Consider the following 16,064-nt stretch of genomic DNA (forward strand, 5'->3'; position numbering starts at 1 on the left):
CGCCACCTCTGGTTCACAACTACTACCACTGGCACCAGAATTTCCCTTTTGGAGTTTCCACACACCCTACATTAGGATATAGCTCACTGAGCTGGTTATTCAGATTTATCTTTCCCATTTTTCCACACTGAGTTTCTAGGGATGGGGCTTATTTCACTGACCTTTAACCTTGAAGATGCACAGGGAGGGGACTTAAAAATATATCAGATGAGAGAATGAGTATAACTACTGAAGGGCCAGTGGAAAATGGTGTTTAGATCCACTCAGACCATTCTCTGTTCATATTCTGAACTATCTTCATACATCCATAACACATTGTTTTATATTCATTATTTATGTATTTGTCCTATTTTTCCACTAGCCTGTGAATTGCTAGTATGTACCTATGTCATCATCTCCTATATAGAAAATACTCTATATTGAATGATTGAAGTGACTGATCGAATACAGAAAAATTTCAACCTCCCTGGTCTATTCATTTCTTTCAGATCCTTCCCAATGATGTACACATGGGACAGGTAATTATTTAAATCTCAACTTAGCTAAGCCAAAAAATATACCAAGGAAATCAAGATAAGTAAAATGCATTGTAGAACTTAATATTAACACTAAACAAACAACTTTTAAGGTGGACAAATAATTTTATTTTGTGCATGCAAATACATGTCAAGTACTGCAAACTTTTTCCAACAATTTTCTCTCAAACACTGAAAATCATGATGCTCTATTCTGTGAACAGCCAAAGCTAATATCTCTTCACTTCAGTGCTACAGCAAAAACACACAGAATTCACTCTTTGCTATTCACTATCATCACAACCCTCATTGTTCCATCTCTGCCCTCCCCCCATATACAGGCCTTATAAATCCTAGCCTTCCCCCATTTAATCCTATTCCTATAGCACAAAGGGAAACATTACAATTTGGAAATTCAAATTGAAATAAATGGAATAGAATTTATTCCCATATATATTCCCCATTTCATTGTACAGAATTATTTTAAATTATAGTTTTAAATAGAAGCTGAGTATATGCCTTAAAAATGAGCATTAAATCCATCTTAGAGATGGCACCTGCTTTTTACATGATGGGTGTACACCATCTTTAATTTCATTTACATTTCAATCGAACAATAGATTTGCAAAGAAAATGTCTAATACAGACGTAAAAATATTCACACTAGAGCTTCACAATCGGTTGTACAATTGACACACAGGCCTCTTTTCCCAAACTTTCCAGCTAAGCAAATTTATAAAATGTAATCAATGCAACAAGAAAAACATTTCTCTTTCACTTCCAGGGAAAAGAATATGCAATAAACAGTATAAATGCAGACAGCAGTTGCTGCAGGCTAACCACGATACTCCCAAGTGGCTGTACAGTGGATATGTGCAGTACGAATAAAAGCCACATGTGTTGTATCACAACTACAGTATAATTGTTTGCCCAGCTAAGAGAATGCATGCACTTCCATGCCTTGGGTTATAAAGTGAGGCCTAATTCTTGACAGGATGATGGAATATAAGCAAATGACCTTGGCTTCTGGCAGTACTAAGTGCAGCCAGTGTCTGTGTCCCACTGGTTTGAAGATATTTTAAAAATTTTATTAAAAAAAAGAAAAAACCCCGCCAATTTTGGACTTGGAATAACTGCTCTTTGAGTAAAAATAAGACTCCACTCAAATGTGGGGTTTTCTGATCAGTGGCCTTGACTCCCTGTATTCCCTTGCCAGCAAAGGGATACAAAGACACCGCTAGTATAAAGGAGTTAACTAGCAAATTTATTCAATTTATTCAGAAAATGGGATGCTCCTTGAGCATGTTCATTTGTGTTCTGCTTGCAGAAGAGGTTCTTACGTAGGAGTTACAGTAAGTGATCCCATCAACACTCTTCATTCACTAAAACACAAGAAAAGTTCTTCCAGGAAACATAATACATAGTTGCAATGCAACTTATTCCTTTATGATTAGTTACCAATACTGGTGACAGTCTGCTCAGAAAATGACTCAAACAGCTACGGAAGAAATATTCAGATTCAAAGTTGAAATCACATGCTGAATCTGATCATTACAAATTCCATCACTGTTAACAAAACATGGGCTTTAACATCTAAAATGCAAGCAAGCTAGGTGGTTTTTAAAGCAATGTTCTCAAACGTTTAAATTATCCATTTTAAATTCCTACAAATAGCTGTGCATCCTATAATTTTCTCAAGGCAACATATAACATTGGGAAGTGCTTTATACACTTAGAATTAACTTGAATTTGAGTGAAAGTGACCAGATCCATATAAATAGAACGTTTCAATTCTAATACAGAAGTTTTATTATTCTCTTGTGAGAGTAAAGAACTAGGAAGAAAATCAGTGCCACTGACTATAAAGTACCCGCTCTTGAAAACTACAGTGCACAACCTTCATGCATGACACTGGGTTGCCAGGTGGTACTGAAAGTAAGTCATGGCAGGAGAGGCAAGAGAATCTGCTTTGTTCAGGTACCAACTAGACAAAATAAAGATGTAACTTTGTCAGAATTTATAAAATGAAATGACACCACAAAAGAGAACTACTGATGCCTCATTCACAGTATCTGAATGAGTCACCTGGAGTTCAAAAGGGGACTTAGAAATTATAAAACAAAAACACAAAATGCGAGAAAACAAACAAAAAACCCCACCATTTTCTCACTTCCCTGATCTCAGGCTACTTTTTCCTAATTAGACCATAAGCAACATATGCAGTTTAGTTAACAACATTGGAAACTTTCTCCCCTACTACTTTATATACTTTGATTTCAAACATATGTACATACATCACAACATGTTGGTAAAAGGGTTAAATGACAGGAAATGCCCCCAATTTTAAAAGTCACATCTTAGGTCTGATTCGTATTTTTCCCCCTACAACATCAGTAGGCATTTGAAGAAGGATCAGCTAGACTGCTCTTTCTTCTAAAGTGGCAGAGAACCAAAGTGTTTACTTCACATTAGACCTATCATGAGAAACAGGATGGCCACTACTTAGACAGAGGAAGCAATACAGAATAATCCCAACACAGAAAACAATTCCTATGTTGCTAGTGAGAAAGAGTATGTTTTTAAGAACAGGGAGTTATTTTTTTATGGGATCACCTGCTGCAAGATAAGCATGATTTTAATACAAATGTTCTGAGACATACTAATAAGGTTGACAGATATATACTTACACTGATGCAAAAGTAATTTCACTGGACAAGTAGGCAAACACCTAAGCAGTTTATCCCAACCCCTTCCAGCAGAGCACAACCAAGCTTGAAAATTTCAATTTTAAAATTAAAAAGATAAGGTTAAATACACAAGATCAATTTATGTAGTATATATTCACCCCCAGAACGTGCTGAAGATGTTTTGCGTAGTTCTGTTGCACAGAGGGTTCTTTCCCTGAGGGCACATAAGGAGCTCTCAAACTGTTAATAGGTCTCTATTTTTTAACAAAATAGCAATTTTAAAATCTGAAAAAAAAATACATTACCTTCAACATGGAAGATCTCACTATCTAAATATCCATGAAATAGACATGCTGGTTTGCATATCCTTTTTGGAAATACAAACAGCAAATAAAGTACACTGGAAGCATTTCAAATGTAGTAAGCGCATATTTATAAAAGGTTCTGATATAAATTATATAACGATCATGTTCCTGTAATATCCTCTGCTAATTTATAATGTCAGAATAAGTTAATGTAACATGGTTTAAAACTCTTGTTCCTATTCATTTCAGGTTACAGAGTAAAATAAATAAAATGTCTCTGTAGGGAGAGGGAGCACTGGCCATGGCAAAAAGGTACAGTACTAACCAAAGGAAAAGAAGTCAAGGCTACTGTGCTGTTATGCTACAAACATCTTCATACATTTGAGTATTAAATAAATGTGTAAGATCTTCCATACTGACACCAGAATATCAAAACTACCCCTTTGTTTCTCAGGTATATTTACAACTTATCAGTCACCTTATGAGCATGTTCATTAAGACAGGTATCAAATACCAGTATTTACTCACTCTGATCAAGAAATTTCAGGGAAATGTCAACCCTCCCACCCCTGGAAATGTGCACAAAACTTTTTATCAAAATCTTATCTGATACAATGCTGTGATTTTGTAAAACAACTAAATAGCTCAGACGACCAATAACATGATCCTGTTTAAGCATCTTGCTAGCAGGAAAAGCCCTTACATACAGTACACCTGGTGAAAGATCAGCTTGGCTTAAAATATTCCAGTACAATTTTCAGAGTAAACAACTTCACAGAAGTTAATTTAAAAAAAAATGATAATAAAAGTCAAACTAATCTTAAAGAAATGGGGGAAAAACAAAGAGATAACTATAGGTAAGATCACCAGGAAAGAAAGCCCAACTTTTGCTTTCAAATGTTGACTGAAATTTAGGTTTCAGTAAAACACCTCCCACAAATCTTGAGGCATGGCTGGTTGAACATACTGCATACTTTCAAAGTCAAAACACTTTTCAGTCACATTTTTTAGCAGGGCAAAAATTATTCGTTTTTAAGTAGGAATAAAGGTTAGCCAATGTTCTATTATTACATGGTTCAAGTCTTAACCTAACAGTCAGAAAACAAGGAAAATTAAACCCCAACATGAAGTAACAATAAACGATATTTAACCAAGATATTGTAATGAACATCTAAATTAATTAGTTTAAATTAAAAACCCAGCAATACCATCTTGTTAGTCAGTGCAAACACTACATACAGGGTTTTCTCAGGAAAGCTAAAAGCACCTGATTCTTTAGCCAAGTCATCAGATTCAATAATGTACAGGCTTAAATCTGCATTTTAAAAAACTGCCATTACATTAGTGCATAATTTATCAAAATTGTAAAAACGATTCTGCATAACTTAGGAGAATTTAATATCTAGTACATCAGCTGAAAGACTTAGGCACTTGGTTATATATTTAATTACTTACTTCAACAAGTAGCCTGTGTATAAATATTAATAAAGCAGAAACTATTCTTGAAAAATGGAAAATTAAAAAAATTTTAAATGCTACAGATAAAAGCACTGCACCACACTCCTACAGATAATGCAGTAAAGAAAGCTACTATATAACCCTGTAAAATCTATGGTAAGAACATCTAACTCCACTCTTCAAAGTAAAAAAAGAGAGAAAGAAAAAAAATTCATGCAAAGTCCCATGAAAAAGATAAATAAAGCTGCTGGAATGAGATGGAAATTTCTCTCAGCGAAACATAAAATAGAAATAAATAAGTTAATTAAGTCTACTTTCACTAGATGTATCATTGTAGGATCCTGCTAGTTTAATAACTGAGTTGTTAATTTTCTATAGAAGCCATTTAAAATAGGAAATGGCTCAGTTACTGCACCAGATTGCTACAAACTCATAAAAAGCTGCTTGAAGCTTAAGTTAAATGTCCAAATTCCAATCACTTCTGGAAAGTGAACGTGTTACCCTAGTAAATTTTCTTTTTTTTTTTTCATAATGCTAATGCAAGAGGGCTTGAAGTATCAAAGAGTCCACAGGAAATGGATGCCCCCAGTAATATCTTTTTTTTAAAAAAAATATACATTATATAATATATATTATATATATAAAAAGCTAGTGTAAATGCTTCCATGGTATTGTCACAAATTTGAAAGATGAATCTCCTTTCAGCTGTTAACCATCTTCCCATTTGCAACAGGTTTTAAAAAGTCGTTTTTATCTTCAGACATGACATGAGTTTTCAGAATGAGGTTGCCGACACTGACAGATGTGGTGACGGGGAGGCAACTTGCATTGCTAATGGACACTGGGAGTGGCTGGCTAAAGCAAGAAGTTACCGGCAGAACTGTTTTTTGCTCCTCCCTGGGAGAAAACAAATGACATTGAAAACAAATCAGCTTTAAAAACTTTTAAAAGTAATCACATATGTTTAATAAAAGCTGTAACAACCTTTAAGAGTTCCCTAAACAAAGGCATGTCTTTAAAAATATCAGAGGTCAATAAAAAGCCCTATTTTCCAAAAATTATAATAAAAAATTTAAATACTGGTTAATTTAAGGCCAAGAAACTATTAAGTTTAAGATTAGTCTATATTTTTGGCAGTAATTATACAAAATGGCAAGAAAAAGCCAAGAAAAATTTAACATGATTTTTAAAAAGGGAAATACTTCTTCTAGGTTTTGATTCTTCATTTTACAGTCTACATGTTTGGCCACCAGATGGAGGAAGTATAACCTAATGCCAGAGCACAAAGATAAATTTTTATCCCAACAAAAAGCAAGTTTCAGGCTACTAATATGGACCACTTTGTTAGTTCACATTTACCTATTCTCTTCTAAAAATCCAAACTGACTGAATGATTGCCCTATGATATAGGTCTTCCCTCATAGGATAAAGCCAAAGTGAATTTAACACTGCATCTATTGCTCTTTAAATATTCATGCCCTATTCCCACTGGTTATGAATTTTCTAACACTCACAGAATCACATGGTCTTCACCTAAACTCTGTCTCTTCTGCTCCAGTGGCTCCTTTTGGTGCTGTTGGACAGGATGCCCATTTTCCACTGTTGCTCCATTCAGCAACTGGTCATTTTGAGAACTGATACCAAGCTGTATGTCCAGGATCTCCTAAGAAAACAAAACGATAATCCTTCAGTATGAAGGTATTTTATAATTTAATTTCCAATGGAATAAAGCCTTCTAAACATCTATTCGTGGTACTTACTTCAATTTGTTCACCATGTCCATCAGGTTCATCAGTATCAAGTGCCGAAAGCTCTAGCTCAATATCCCTATCAGGCTTAGTATCCGTTGCATCCTCTGCATAATCATTCTGTATTAGGAAAAAGACTGATTTTATATCTGTGGATACCGGGGCTTCCCTTCTGAATTAAAATGAGAATCCCAGTGATTCACCTGAAGAATAAGAAATCTGGGACTGTAATTTTATCTTCTGCTGTAAATTTTTAAAGCAATCATCCATGAGGTGGAGGCCCACCAAACGCACTCAGTAACAGTACAAAGCATGGAGCAGCAGCAAACACACACACTGAGCAGCCAGCTGAGAGGATCAGTTTCCTTACCTCTCCATTTCTTAGTTCAATTTCCTTGCTCAGAAGATTTAAAGTAAGGTGACGGCCTTCATCCAGGGAATTCCACTTCTGTTGCATGGCCAGAGCATTGGCCTCCCTCTGAAGCAGCAGTGAGTTACTCTTGGCCTATAGGAAAAATAAGTCAGTTTCCTACCAGAGCTTTCAACTGCCATTCTATTTTTTAAAAATTCAAAGCTGAGTGACACTGAGACTACCTGCTGGAGTTCGATGCTCAAAAGGTCTCCAGTACTGGAATGCTTTCTATGACCGGATAAATCAGTAACAATGAATCTGTCCCTTTAAAGAGAAATGTTTACTGTTGTACAAATGAAATAAATGAAGCAACTAAAGCTGTAATCACTACATACTATATATATTTTATGTAAAAAATCAACCCTGAAAGTCTGTCATCACTGCAAATGTAAAATTTTTTTCGGAAATTTGTTATACAACTACAACTGTATATACCGCAAAGCACATTTCATGAATAATTGGCGGCAGAATCTGTACTCTGAAGATACATACAAATCTGAGAATAGAGAATCCTCAAGAATTAAGAGTAACATTACCGTTCAATATAGTGTGCTGACGAAGTGGCCTCGTTGCCATATGAACTCCACCTTGAATCAACAGCATTGACATAAGGGACATAATCTATAGAAATGTAGAAAGAACAATGATCAGAAAACTGCAAACTCAGTATATAGATATAAATGTATACTTTTCAAAAAACAACACTATCTTATTCAACTAGCCATGTTCTGCTGGCTAAACCCTTTAGTTCTGAGTTTACTGTGGTTGTTAAATAGAGGGAAATGTTCTGTGTCTCACAAAGTGAGGATTCAAAGTACAGTTCTAGAACCTATCAGGAGAGGTAATTCATTAAATGGATTACCTGATACACTGATGGGCTTAGTCGCACTTCCTTGGGAAGCAGTGGCCTGGACAGGATCCGTAGTATGGTAACCTGTACGGGAAGATCTGGAAATTGCACCCCATTTTGAGATGATAGGTCCATCACTAAAAGGAATTATTGGGTCTTCTTCTTTTGTCCTTCTCTGAGTTTCAAATAAATGCACTCTTCTCTTAAGATCTCCACTGTCCAAGTCCTGCATAAACCAAAGAAAATCAATAACCACTGGCAATTATTTCAGCTATAATATAAGTGCATGCTTTCAAAAGACATGTAATGACGTTTTCTGGCAAAGTTAACACTAGCTGTAGACTTCAATGATAATCCAACATCTATTTTAAACTACACTCTAATAATTCAAACATTAACTGTAATTTATTTTAGACTTACCTAAATACAACCTTGTTACTTACAGATGAGTTATATGGCAACAATATGAAGATGAAAGCATTCAATCATTCTAAAACTTGAGTCAACATGCATGATACCCCCCGCCTCCCAAATCATACCATTAACACAGCATTTGAATTAGCAATTACATCTCTGGGCTCTGAATCGATGGCATTTATACAGGAGCCTATGGTACCACAAGACCAGGGAGAATAATGGGAAAGATGATCTTCTTCAAATTTTGTACCACTCATACTCTCAGAGAACTGATTAAGAAAAAAAAAAGGCATAGGCAATTAGTAAAAAACATAAATTTACAAACTTGTAACTAACAAACTTTTATAGAATACACAGGACTCCAGAGTGAATAAGTTAACCTTCGATAACTAATACACAAAACTGTCATAATAAATAGTACTTATACTATTTGTATTTTTAATAGAAAACAGAATGCATTCTCTTTTTATTTTGTGCTTTAAGTATCATAAGGAACCCCTGACTGACACTATCAAGACTAATCAATAAATACAGCATGGCTTTAACACGGTACAAAGTGCTCCAAAAAACGAAAAGCAGCAAAAGAAAACACATACACACACATACAAATATCACAGCCCCCATCTCAAAGTAGTTTATAATTTTGAGAAAAGAACAACATGCATAAATTAAGGAACATAATTGATAAACCATGTAGTATTAAATAAAGAACAAGAATTCAAAGAAGGTTCTGAACTAGAAGGGGAAGTGGATCTATTTTCAAGGGACTATAAGTAAGGATTACTATAGGGCCAGAATACTAAAGTGGTAAGAATTAAATAAAGGCCAAAAAGGTTAAGTTAGTTATATGAAGTCATTTTACTAGCTACAAGCAGATCTGACTCTCAGGGAAATACTTATTTTCTAAAGTACAGTATAAGAAAACATAAATTTACAGCAACTTATCACTCTGTTGTCAAGACGTTTAGCTGCTCTGAAGAAATTTAAGTTTGATGGGACAAACTTGGATCTAGTTTAAAAATTCAATGGTTTACTGAAATATTTATGAATGAAAAAATGTAATGTCTAAGATTACTTCAAAATGACCCAAGAGAAAAAGGGGGTAGAAATGCACCAAGAGTGGTTGAGTGGAAACCGTGGGTGATTGGTACATGAGGTTTTTATCATATTGTTCTCTCTGCTTTTGTGCATATTTGAAGTTTTTCATAATGGAAAGATTTTTAAAAGATTTTTATATTAAAACCTCAATGGATCAGGAATAAACAAGAGAAACTACAAAATATTAATGGCTTGCTCTAAACATAATAGTACTAAAAACAACAGGATACACTGAAATTATTCTGGTAATGACAACTTGTTTTGCTATAAGACAATAATTAACAGTGATGTAAAACACCAACAACAATACAGTGGGCATTTCTACACCTCTTAAGTAGAGAAGATGATGTTTGAAATAGACCAGAATTCAAATCCCAGCTACTTACACAGTCAATTTACTACTTGAGCAAATCACGTAATTTCTCTGGGTAGGATTCCTAACCTACAAAATATGGGTAATACCTGCCTCCTAAGGTTTTCATGAGAATTAAATACAATAACATTATGTAAATGTCAGTGTACAGTCTGCCACAAGGAAGTGCTCAAATGGTAGATATAAATCTTACAATTAATAAAAACCATAAAAGTAATGAGAACTACACTGCTGGGAAGAATCTGAATTGTTGGTGCAAAAAGGACTGTGACTTAATGGTCTTCAGAGTCTCACAGTGCCTAGCCATAGTACTTACATGTCTACTGAACTCAACTCTACTGCACACCAAACCACTGCAAAACATCCCACATAGCTAACCCTGGTTTGAATGAGCGCTCTGAAGTCAGTTGTTGGACCTGCCCCTGCAACATCAAGTGATTAAAACCTTTCTTACATCAGTGCGAAAGTCTACACTGAACAGAGGAGAAGGTGGCGGCGGCGACTGTGTTGCCACAGGAAGAGTTGAAGAGACAAGAGGTGCTTTCTGAGTGTGGTACTGTGCCCACTGCTCTGGCTTTCTTCTAATCTGCTCCTCGCAACTGGTCTTCAAATGACCACAGGGTTCCTAAGGGAGGATAAAAGAAACCATCTCAATCATCTAGGGAGTGGTAAATAAACTTAGGTTCTATGAAAATAATGTAAACAGTTTATTATATTGTTGGGACAAAAAATAAATTACAATAAGAAAAGTCACCCTAGCCTCTTCTCCACACACTTAAATGAAAGGCTTAGTATTTAGTCAAGTGATGTTAGAGGTAAAATCTGAGCACTCACTCTTCTGGTTTAGCAAAGTCATTTGTATCTACATGGGAATACCGAAAACAGGCCTCGATCTCGAATTTTAAACATTTTTTACCATCTTGTAAGTTTCCCTTCCAAACATAACATTTATTGAGCATTAATATGTATCAGGTCCAGTTCTACTAACTTTGTTTTTCTGATTTAATACTCACAACAGCCTTAGAGGGAGGGACTACTGTTATTTCTATCAAACGTGAAAAAACTGACATAGAGCATTTAAGTAACTTCTGTTAAATCACACACTTAGTAGGTGGAACAGCCAGGATATGTATGCGGGTGGTCTGAAACCACACACCAGGTTCTTAACCACTACACAATGGTAGCATTCCTATTTCTGTCATCACTTACCCTTGGTAAAGGCACAGTTGTCCTTGGCTCACTTGGTGGCTGACAAGCCACTGAATAATACCCATCTAATGAGTTATATCTTTCCCGCAGAGATGTCTGATAGACAGACGAGTGCATCACATCCATTGGAGGTAAAGAATTGCTTCTAATAATGTCATCTCGTTGATACATAGGTGGACGCCAGATGCGCCTGCTATCATACACAGGAGCATACATTCCAGAAGGTACTGGAGGAACTGGTCCATATGGCTGCGGAGGAGGAGGCTGGTAAGGAGAAGAATTCATTCGATCTCGAGGGGAAAATGTACTGTAATGATCGGCATATGGCATGGAAGCAGGTGGGAGGGAGGACTCTGGAACATTATTGGACCTCACAAAGCGAGGAACACAGGGAGCCACACCAGCTGGTACCGTTGGAGGTGGTGGGTAGTATCCTTGAAAATTGGAAAGAGGAATATTTAATGCAATCTTAGTAAAATGCAACATTTTATAATGGCTTAAGTCTAAAGCTGTCTTTAACGTGGGAAAATAAACTTTGAACCTTAATTTAGTTACCTCTGCTTTAAAAAGAAACTACACATTTTCACTATACCAACCACTACATGAAAATCATTCCCATTCAATACTTTGCTTAACTGTGCCTTAAACACATGACAGAACTACTTACAGATGTCTGTTAAGTTTCCTTCTAAGGGCATCTACTGCCACTGGTTTTGGATTAAGTAGTTACACTATTAATTCATAACCTTCTTGGGAGCAGAGATTTAAAGAACTCTTTCAAAATCCAAGTTGTGTGGTGTCTTTCCAAAATTATATATAAAAAACACACATTTTGCGTATCATTTCAGGGGATCTGCAGAATTCTTGAAGGTCATTAATGGACCCTATATTTGGTTCAGAACCTTAACATTATTGGTATGTAGATATTCTAGATAGATACAATGATTCACTTACTTAAGAGCAACCAATGTTATATTAGTTTCTTTTTTTTTTTAGAATTGTCTAAAATCACTTACCTGTCTGTGGATACTGTGGAACTTCAAAGGGTATCTGAGCCCTTGGATCTTGAAAATACTGAATGTTTTCAGAATGCTGAGGATATACTGGTACTCTAGTTATAAACGGGCTGGATTTTGGAGGCACAGAATTCAGCTCTGTTCCAACATTAGAGGGCCCAGCTGAGGTAGCCGCTACATTACTTACAGGAGTCTTGGGTGGAGAACCAATTTTACTAGAGAGAAAATTTAAGAAAATGGTAAGTCACTCTCTCTTATGGTTAAGTCTTTATAAAATTATATAGTGAATTTTTCATAAAATTGTATAGTGAAACCACTAATAAAGAACACTTCAAATATTTCCATAGTAACAAATAAGGCAGTTAATTTCACTGCCACTTTTCACTGCTAATTCTCAGGACCATAGTAACAGACCTCATATTCTGGTGAGGGCAAAAAGAAATGCAAACAAATCCCAGGAACTAATGTGACCCATCAGCCCCTTTTACTCATTCTTTAAAAAGAGACTTTTCCTACTGGAAATTTTTTAAAAAATTCTGTTCAATAAGTTCTCAACAGAAACAGTACCACCTAACAGTAGAATTTTGTGGGACAAAAAGGACAAACATGTTAAGGAAAGGGTTGTTCTGTTAAGAGTTAGCTGAAATGTCAACTCCTCAAAGAAAAGGTCATTCTGTCCATTTTGTTAACTGCTATATTCCCAGGCCTAGAAGAGTTCCTGCCACATAGGAGGCACTCAATAAACAAGTATCTGTTGGACAAACAAAACAGTTCCCGTCATACTATAGATACTCAAAAAATATCTGTTGGTTGAACGATAGGCCAATAAAGTGGTTACTCATTACACAAATTTTTAATCTTTTTTTTAAAAAACACAAAGGATTTTATTTTTTGAGTCACCAAGCAATCAGCTCTGGAGGATCTCAGCATGGCTTTCTTATGTCCTTTTAAGTCAAACTTTGGCAGAAAATGGGTATGTCGTGACTCAAGAAAATAAACTTGGACTGGGGCGGAAGATGGCGGCGTGAGTAGAGCAGCGGAAATCTCCTCCCAAAACAACATATATCTATGAAAATATAACAAAGACAACCCTTCCTAGAAGAAAGACCAGAGGACACAGGACAATATCCAGACCACATCCGCACCTGAGAGAACCCAGCGCCTCGCGAAGGGGGTAAGATACAAGCCCCGGCCCCGCGGGAGCCGAGCGCCCCTCCCCCCAGCTCCCGGCGGGAGAAGAGCAGGCAGAGCGGGAGGGAGACGGAGCCCAGGGCTGCCGAACACCCAGCCCCAGCCATCCGGGCCAGAGTGCAGGGCCCTCGATACTGGGAAAACAGGGCAGCAAGAACAGTGAGCAGGCACTGGAGGCTGGGCGACAGAGGACATAAGAAAAGCGCGCGACCATTTTTTTTTTTTTTTGCTTTTTTGCTGCTTTGTTTTGGCGAGCGCTTTTTGGAAGTCTTAAAGGGACAGGGACCCCAATATTAGGGAAACAGGGCAGAAAGACCGGTGAGCAGAGGCCTGAGGCTGGCACCGGAGAATAAAGAAAAACGAACGACCACCTTTTTTTTTTTAATTAAAATTTTTTTTTTTTTTAATTAAAAAAATTTTTTTTCTTCTTTTTTTTTGTGGTTGTTGTTTTGTTTTGGCAGGTGCTTTTTGGAAGTCTTAAAGGGGCAGGGCGGGCCACTTAATCCAGAGGTAGGGAATCCGGGATCTCTGGGCACCCTAACCCCTGGGCTGCAGGGAGCAGGGAGGCCCCTTACAGAGATAAATAGCCTCCCAGCAGCTCCTGCTCCAACGCGACTCCACCATTTTGGAGTAGCTGCCCGAGCCAGGCCACGCCCACAGCAACAGCGGAGATTAACTCCATAGCAGCCGGGCAGGAAGCAGAAACCCTGTCTGCGCGCAGCTGCACAGCACAAGCCACTAGAGGCCGCTGTTCTCCCAGGAGAGGAGGGCCACAAACCAACAAGAAAGGAAGTCCTTCCAGCCATCACTCGTCCCAGTTCTGCAGACTATTCCTATCACCATGAAAAGGCAAAGCTACAGGCAGACAAAGATCACAGAGACAACACCAGAGAAGGAGACAGACCTAACCAGTCTTCCTGACAAAGAATTCAAAATAAGAATCATAAACATGCTGACAGAGATGCAGAGAAACACGCAAGAAAAATGGGATGAAGTCCGGAAAGAGATCACAGATGCCAGAAAGGAGATCGCAGAAATGAAACAAACTCTGGAAGGGTTTATAAGCAGAATGGATAGAATGCAAGAGGCCATTGATGGAATTGAAATCAGAGAACAGGAACGCATAGAAGCTGACATAGAGAGAGACAAAAGGATCTCCAGGAATGAAACAATATTAAGAGAACTGTGTGACCAATCTAAAAGGAGCAATATCCGTATTATAGGGGTCCCAGAAGAAGAAGAGAGAGGCAAAGAGATGGAAAGTATCTTAGAAGAAATAATTGCTGAAAACTTCCCCACACTGGGGGAGGAAGTAATCAAACAGACCACGGAAATACACAGAACCCCCAACAGAAAGGATCCAAGAAGGGCAACACCAAGACACATAATAATTAAAATGGCAAAGATCAAGGACAAGGAAAGAGTGTTAAAGGCAGCTAGAGAGAAAAAGGTCACCTATAAAGGGAAACCCATCAGGCTAACGTCAGATTTCTCAACAGAAACCCTACAGGCCAGAAGAGAATGGCATGATATATTTAATACAATGAAACAGAAGGGCCTTGAACCAAGGATACTGTATCCAGCACGACTATCATTCAAATATGACGGTGGGATTAAACAATTCCCAGACAAACAAAAGCTGAGGGAATTTGCTTTCCACAAACCACCTCTACAGAACATCTTACAGGGACTGCTCTAGATGGGAGCACTCCTAGAAAGAGCACAGCACAAAACACCCAACATATGAAGAATCGAGGAGGAGGAACAAGAAGGGAGAGAAGAAAAGAATCTCCAGACAGTGTATATAACAGCTCAATAAGCGAGCTAAGTTAGGCAGTAAGATACTAAAGAGGCTAACCTTGAACCTTTGGTAACCACGAATTTAAAGCCTGCAATGGCAATAAGTACATATCTTTCAATAGTCACCCTAAATGTTAACGGGTTGAATGCACCAATCAAAAGACACAGAGTAACAGAATGGATAAAAAAGCAAGACCCATCTATATGCTGCTTACAAGAAACTCACCTCAAACCCAAAGACATGTACAGACTAAAAGTCAAGGGATGGAAAAACATATTTCAAGCAAACAACAGTGAGAAGAAAGCAGGGGTTGCAGTACTAATATCAGACAAAATAGACTTCAAAACAAAGAAAGTAACAAGAGATAAAGAAGGACACTACATAATGATAAAGGGCTCAGTCAAACAAGAGGATATAACCATTCTAAATATATATGCACCCAACACAGGAGCACCAGCATATGTGAAACAAATACTAACAGAACTAAAGGGGGATATAGACTGCAATGCATTCATTCTAGGAGACTTCAACACACCACTCACCCCAAAGGATAGATCCACTGGGCAGAAAATAAGTAAGGACACGGAAGCACTGAACAACACAGTAGAGCAGATGGACCTAATAGACATCTATAGAACTCTACATCCAAAAGCAGCGGGATATACATTCTTCTCAAGTGCACATGGAACATTCTCCAGAATAGACCACATACTAGGCCACAAAAAGAGCCTCAGAAAATTCCAAAAGATTGAAATCCTACCAACCAACTTTTCAGACCACAAAGGCATTAAACTAGAAATAAACTGTACAAAGAAAGCAAAGAGGCTCACGAACACATGGAGGCTTAACAACACGCTCCTAAATAATCAATGGATCAATGACCAAATCAAAATGGAGATCCAGCAATATATGGAAACAAATGACAACAACAACACTAAGCCCCAACTTCTATGGGACACAGCAAAAGCAGTCTTAAGAGGAAAG

General features: G+C 37.3%; 1 protein-coding gene across 3 annotated transcripts in view; it reads right to left on the minus strand.

Annotated features, from left to right (window-relative positions):
• Window positions 1–621: 621 nt before the first annotated feature.
• Window positions 622–16,064, minus strand: part of RC3H2 (ring finger and CCCH-type domains 2) — a 59,367-nt gene continuing 43,924 nt past the window's right edge. Inside the window, exons 11-21 of one of the 3 annotated variants that reach the window (XM_036914026.2) lie at window positions 12,089–12,303; window positions 11,073–11,506; window positions 10,318–10,488; window positions 8,515–8,661; window positions 7,988–8,201; window positions 7,662–7,746; window positions 7,308–7,389; window positions 7,084–7,218; window positions 6,726–6,833; window positions 6,499–6,628; window positions 622–5,862 (exon numbers count right to left, since the gene is read on the minus strand). In XM_036914026.2, the coding sequence (XP_036769921.2) occupies window positions 5,834–5,862; window positions 6,499–6,628; window positions 6,726–6,833; window positions 7,084–7,218; window positions 7,308–7,389; window positions 7,662–7,746; window positions 7,988–8,201; window positions 8,515–8,661; window positions 10,318–10,488; window positions 11,073–11,506; window positions 12,089–12,303 (1,750 nt within the window). In that variant the 3' untranslated portion in view covers window positions 622–5,833. Of the gene's footprint in view, window positions 5,863–6,479; window positions 6,629–6,725; window positions 6,834–7,083; window positions 7,219–7,307; window positions 7,390–7,661; window positions 7,747–7,987; window positions 8,202–8,514; window positions 8,662–10,317; window positions 10,489–11,072; window positions 11,507–12,088; window positions 12,304–16,064 lie in introns of all 3 variants that reach the window. The other 2 variants (XM_036914025.2, XM_036914023.2) reach the window with 2 other exon arrangements.

The sequence above is a fragment of the Manis pentadactyla genome, chromosome 3 (assembly GCF_030020395.1).
Source record: "Manis pentadactyla isolate mManPen7 chromosome 3, mManPen7.hap1, whole genome shotgun sequence".
Classification (NCBI taxonomy): Eukaryota; Metazoa; Chordata; class Mammalia; order Pholidota; family Manidae; genus Manis; species Manis pentadactyla.